Source organism: Heloderma suspectum, chromosome 8, assembly GCF_057233095.1.
Source record: "Heloderma suspectum isolate Gila_16-S chromosome 8, 16-S_ref, whole genome shotgun sequence".
NCBI classification, from domain to species: domain Eukaryota; kingdom Metazoa; phylum Chordata; class Lepidosauria; order Squamata; family Helodermatidae; genus Heloderma; species Heloderma suspectum.
Window position 1 is genome coordinate 3,515,733 of NC_139465.1, and position 6,000 is coordinate 3,521,732.

The 6,000-nt window shown below is 51.9% G+C and overlaps 1 protein-coding gene across 7 annotated transcripts in view; it reads left to right on the forward strand.

Annotated features, from left to right (window-relative positions):
- Positions 1–5,723, forward strand: part of CBFA2T3 (CBFA2/RUNX1 partner transcriptional co-repressor 3) — an 83,266-nt gene extending 77,543 nt beyond the window's left edge. For 2 of the 7 annotated variants that reach the window (XM_084812746.1, XM_084812751.1), the window contains 4 exons: positions 332–530; positions 2,610–2,678; positions 3,909–4,099; positions 4,366–5,383. In XM_084812746.1, the coding sequence (XP_084668872.1) occupies positions 332–530; positions 2,610–2,678; positions 3,909–4,099; positions 4,366–4,698 (792 nt within the window). In that variant the 3' untranslated portion in view covers positions 4,699–5,383. Of the gene's footprint in view, positions 1–331; positions 531–2,609; positions 2,679–3,908; positions 4,100–4,365 lie in introns of all 7 variants that reach the window. The other 5 variants (XM_084812749.1, XM_084812753.1, XM_084812752.1 and 2 more) reach the window with 4 other exon arrangements.
- The last annotated feature ends 277 nt before the right edge of the window (positions 5,724–6,000 follow it).

Sequence of the window (6,000 nt, forward strand, 5' to 3'; positions counted from 1 at the left end):
ATAAAAGCACAGTAATAGATAACAAAAGCAGCATCCAAATAAAGAAATTGCAGCCGACTCGAGTGATCTTTCAGGAGACAGCAGCAGGTTCCCTCTCCTTTGGACATCGCAACTTGGCCACCAAGTTGGAAATATGTTCGAAGCTACCTGGAAAGGTGTGGGCAGGGATGGAGAAACACATTCATCTTAGTGATTAGGTCTTACCACACAGCCACCCTGTAAGGCTGGCCACTGCTAAAATGAGGAACTGCCTGGGGCGAAGCCAGTAGGTTTGGACTAGGGAGAGGCGTATCCTCAGCAACCCAAGATCTCATGTGCAGCTTTCACCCAGCAGCTGCTGAACTGCATTATGGACATGGTGGAGAAGACGCGCCGCTCGCTCACTGTGCTGCGCCGCTGCCAGGAGGCCGACCGCGAGGAGCTCAACCACTGGATCCGCCGCTACAGCGATGCTGAAGACATGAAGAAGGGCTCCAGCCCCGCCACCCGGCCCCACAACAGCACTGGCAACAGCGAAGCTCCTCCTCTGGGTATGGATGCAAAGGAGAGGTTGGACTCATACAGTCTGGCATGTGCTTGGGATAAAGCAGGAGTGGGGAATCTTTCAGCCTGAGGGCCGGATTCCATTGTGGAGAAGCTCTTGGGGGTCGCATTCCAGTGGTGGGCAGGGCAGAGGCAAAAGGGGCGGGGCCAAAAATACCAACCTGCTTTAGCTTAACGCTCTGACTGCCAGTAACTAAGTCTTCGGAGAGACATTTCAACCTTTTAGAATGGGGGAGGAACTTGAACAAAAGCCGGGAAACTACCCAACGATTGGTGGTTGGGGAAAATAGCTCAGCGTGACAGAGCACATGCTTTGTATGCAAGAGGTCCCAGGTTCGATCCCTGGCTTCTCCAGGTAGGGCAAGGAAAGAATCCTGCCTGAAACCCTCAAGAGCTGCTGCCAGTCAGTGTCGACAATACTGGGCTAGCTGGACCAAGGGTCTGACTCGGTATAAGGCAGCTTCTTATGTTCCTAAAAGGGGTATAGCCCTCTGAGGAACCCCAGAGGGCTGGATCTGGCCCCCAGGCCTGAGGTCCTGCACCCCTCTACTAGAATCTGGGGCGGGGGGCGGGCACCCAGTGAAAGTGATGGGCAGTCGATTGAGGACAGACAAATGACAGTGTTTTTTCTCACCATGTGTAGTTAACTTATGGGACTCACTGCCACAAGACAGGGTGATGGGTGCTGCTGTAATGGCTTTCAAGGGGGAATTCAACCAATGCATGCCGGTCCTCCCTCAGGCATGTGTCTGTGGCCCCTTTTAAAGCCATCCCCACTGGTGGCCATCACTGCATCTTGTGGAAGTGAATTCCATAGTTTCATTCTGCACTCTATGAAGAAGTTCTTCCTTTTATCTGTCCTGAATCTCCCACCCATCACCTTCATGGGATGGCCCCGCTGGGTTTTAGCATTAGGAGACAGTGGTCTGTTGGTCTGCTCCGGCAAGCTTTTCTTAGGTTCTCAGTGGCGCTTCGTGGAATCACCCCTGCTGTTCCACATCCTCCTTCCTCACTGTGAGGCCTTTAGCCCCCTGGCACAGCACAGGGGCAGTTGGACCTAATAGTGCAGTGGGGTCATTTTAAAGCCTGAACACAGAGGGTGGGGAGCTTTAGACGGCCATGTGCATTACCTCAGTTTTGAAGCACGCAGTTAACATTCCTCTTCTCTCCCTGCAACCCCACTGTTCCATCCTTTACAACTCCTCCTACATTCCTGACTTGTTAGAGCAAACAAGAACAAACAACAGCCTGTTCACCTCCCCAGGTAAAAGAAGTAACTACTTTAGGCATATGCAGTTTCGTGTTTTAAATTCACTTATGGTGCAATCCTATGCAGGTTTAGACAGAAAAAAGACCCACAACTCTCAGCATTCCCCAGCCAGCTATGCTGGGAGCTGTAGGACTTCTTCCTGGCCAAAAATGCATAGGATTGCGCCCTCAAATCAAAATGACATGATGACTAAAATGGAGCTTGCTTCTGCTGCCCTGATGCTGAACACATTTCCTTGGGAATAAGCACCGTTTTGATGTAGGAAAGGAGAATACGTTTTAAAAGTAAAAAATTACGCAGTGAGCATCTGTAACCATGTGCATGCCTCCCTGGCCATCCCCTAACTATTGCATGTTTTTAAAAATAAGAAGAAAGAACGGAAGCTGTGACAACCTGAACCCAGGCCTGTTGCTGCTGCCCCATCACATGTCACACTCTGTGTTGTCATTTGGGGGGCCCTCAGCTGCCGGAGCCTCAACTTTGGCCCTGAGGTTCAGGCCTAGTGGCACCACTGACTGGGCTCACTCGCTGCCTTCAGAACGCCATAGTCCTTGGATGAACATCTGGCTGGAGGCACCATTCTGTCCTAAGCCCTGCGGTATTCTTCCAGGTTCTCTTAGGGATGCTGCTTTGCTTGCTGGTTAGAAAAATCGTCATCAGACCAGTTAACATTTCTAACTTTTGTTAGTCTTTAAGGTGCCACAAGACTCTGGTGTTCTTGCTGCAAGAGACGAACAGGGCCACCCCTCTGGAAACCATTTCTTAGCCGGTTCTCTCTTTCTGTCTTTTCCCCCAGATGCTCACCGTGAGTTCGTATCCAGGCCCCTGTCTGGCTACATGCCGGAGGAAATCTGGAGGAAAGCTGGTGAGTTTGCTGGGAAGTGAGGAAAGGCTTTTAGAACAAACTTGGCTCCTCCTGCACTCCATAGCTGGGAGCCAGAACACAGCAGAAGCAGGCGCTTGCCAGGGCCCTGGCTCGACTTGTGAATGTGTCCGTGAATTGGAGGCTGTGCCCTCCCTTGGCGCAGGCTCCGGCCAGCTCATGCTGCCCCCGAGTGGACTGAGCCCAGCACCAAGGAAGAGAGTGCACCAGCATCCTTTGCGATGACGATGCAGGGAACCCTGGGCGATGGTCTATGCCATACTGCCCCAACCTAGCGCCCTCCAGATGTGTCAGACTGCAACACCCATTGTTCCCAGCCGGCAGGGCACCAGTCTGGGGAAGGCTGTTCCAAGCTCATGCACCCAACTGCTCTCTGCTCCCTGCTTCTCCGGCACAGATGCACTCTACGGCCTTCTCCGTAAGCAGGGGGAAGTTGTGGACACAATTTGTCCTGGATGGGGGAACTTAAATTGCTCCTCAGCCACAAAGCTCTTTGGGCAGTACTTTGCTCACTATTTCCCAGCCTCACCTGCCTCACAGGGTTGTTGTAAGGATGAAAACGGGGTAGCCTCCTATGCACTGCCTTGAGTTTCCAGGGTCAGGGAAGACCAGGAAGGCAGGTTGAGGCAGGGGAACAGATACAGACGGCAGAGTGAAAATGCCAGTGGCTTCATGGCAAATGTGGATGTGCAGGCATGCATTGTGACAGTTCCCATAGCCTCGCCCCCAGGGAGGGCCCAAAATTCCAGGCAGCTGTCTTCATCTCCACCCCAGCAGGTCTTTTGTAAAGCTAATGGGTCTGAATTGCCCTTTCTAGACCAAGCCGCCCAAAACCCTTTGCATTACAACAAGGAACGATGTATTGTTGCAGGGAAGATTCATTCCACCACAGCTACTGTGAGGCTTGCAGCTAAGCTCAGAGGGAACAGGGACATCTCAGGGAGGTGGCGGATCATGTCAGCATCCCTGCTAATAAAATGGTGCCAGCACCGTGTCCCTTCGAGCCCTGGCTCTGCGACAACTCTGAAAATGGGACAGCTAGGTACCAGACAGGCCTGCCCCACTGGTCAGTAGCCGTCCTTCAGGGATCCTATTGCCCTGGCTACTGTGTCCTCCACACCCTCTCGGGATCCAGCGGTCTCCACTCCCGTGCCGTGCCTTGGTTGGCGTCCCCTCCATGATTTCCGCCTTGCTCTGTGCTCTTCCTTTCAGAAGAAGCTGTGAATGAGGTGAAGCGCCAGGCCATGTCTGAGCTGCAGAAGGCGGTCTCTGACGCAGAGCGCAAAGCCCACGAGCTGATCACGACGGAGCGGGCCAAGATGGAGCGCGCCCTGGCGGAGGCCAAGCGCCAGGCCTCCGAGGACGCGCTGACGGTCATTAACCAGCAGGAGGACTCGAGTGAGGTAGTGACCGGCATGGATAATGGCAAGAGAGTAGTGGGCTGGAGAAAGTAAAGACCTGGAGGGCATTGCTGGTCCCGGTGGCCCTGGCAGTGTTTTGCCCTTCTCCTTAAATGTATGAATTGCGCTCGATGTGGACCTGAGCTAACGCCCAGTGGAGAGACTGTCCGTGTGTCCAGTGGCCCCCCCGGTGAAGAGTAGGCAGTCTCTTGCCCCCGCGCTTGTCTTTCGGTCCGCCCTGATCTGTGTGCTTTCGCCTTCTCCTGCAGAGCTGTTGGAACTGCGGGCGCAAGGCGAGCGAGACGTGCAGCGGATGCAACACGGCGCGCTACTGCGGCTCCTTCTGCCAGCACAAAGATTGGGAGAAGCATCACCACGTCTGTGGGCAGACTCTGCAAGGCCTCCAGGCCTCCCCCGGGGCAGCCTCCTCGGGTGGTGTAGGGATGGCCGTGGCGTCCGCTCAGCCGGATGTAGGGGCTGTGAGCACCTCCGTCACCAGCGCTGCCGCCACCGCGGGCAGCCCCGGCGACTCAAGCTCCGCTTCCGCCTCGCGCTCCGGCACGCCTGCAACGCCCGCTCCGCTGGACGCGGCCTCCCGCTAGCCAGGCAGGAAGGACCCGGGGGACCGGGGGACCGGCCAGCCACTGTCACTGCTGCTACCACTTCTCTCCAAATGAAAAAAAAACTGCATTCAATGCAAATCCTCAGCTACCTGACACGTATTTGACCTCCAAAACGACCTCTATCTCTCACACGAAATCCTCACGAATTCTCAAAACCTGGGCTTTAAGTGGAGTTAAGGCAAATACCAACCTTCTCCGTTCACTCGTCAGTTTTTTTTAATTATTATTATTATTATTAATACTTCTTACCGATATGATTTGGGGGAATTCCTGATTATGATTTTTATTTTTTGGATGAGGAATTTGTCTGCAGGTATCACACATCTTGACTTGGGGGCGGGGGAAGGAAAATGACAAGATACTTCCATCTGTCTTCTGCTGGAGATGTGTTCGAGAAAATAAAGGAGTGAAACCCCTTCCCTGAAAGGAGAAGGGGGAGAAGGCGGGGGGAAAAAAGGATTTCAGTTACAAAAAGCAAGATTTTTCTTTTTTGTAAAAAAATAAAAATAAACAATAAAAACATCAAACTCTTTGGCTTTAAGTAAAACAGAAAAGAAAAGAGAAAATCCAAAAAGAACCCAACAAAACCAAGTGAAGGAAGCTTACCTGTAAACTACCTTGCTAGTTAGCCAAGAAGATACCAGATTCACCTCTGCTCCAAAGGAAATCCAAAAACCGAAAAAAAAATCCAAACATTTTTTTCCACTGCCAAAGTTTCTTTTCTTTGTTTGCTTGGTTCCTTCTTTCTCTTTCTCCTCGCTTTGGGGGCTTTTATTTATTTATTTTTTTTGCGAACCGAGGAGTAACCTATCTTAGGTCCAGCACAACCGACTGCAACTTTCTACCGAATGGCTGCACAGCTGGCGGAATTTCAGCTCCTTGTGTTCTTGGATGGGGTGGGAGGGGTAGTTCTGCACTTGGACCTTCGACCGTTCTGATGTATATCCTTGAAGGAGGACAGACGTGCAACTGTGGGATCGAAAGGAATTTTCGTAGAATAAAGCAAAAAACAAAACAAAAAATATATATCCACCACTTTTGTGTGTGTGCGCGAGTGTGTGTTTACGCGTGTGTGAGGCGGAAGTGAGTCTTGACGCTCCCTCCCTTGGTGGATTATAAATCTGTTGTGATTTTCTCTCAAAGAGCATTTAAAAAAAAGTTACAGCCACCTACACATCCACCCAGCCTGTTCCAGAGAGAGCACTGTTCCAGAAAAACTGTGATAACCTTCTGCCTGTTCTCTACTGTTTTCCAGAACGTGAGCAGAAAGTAACTAACACC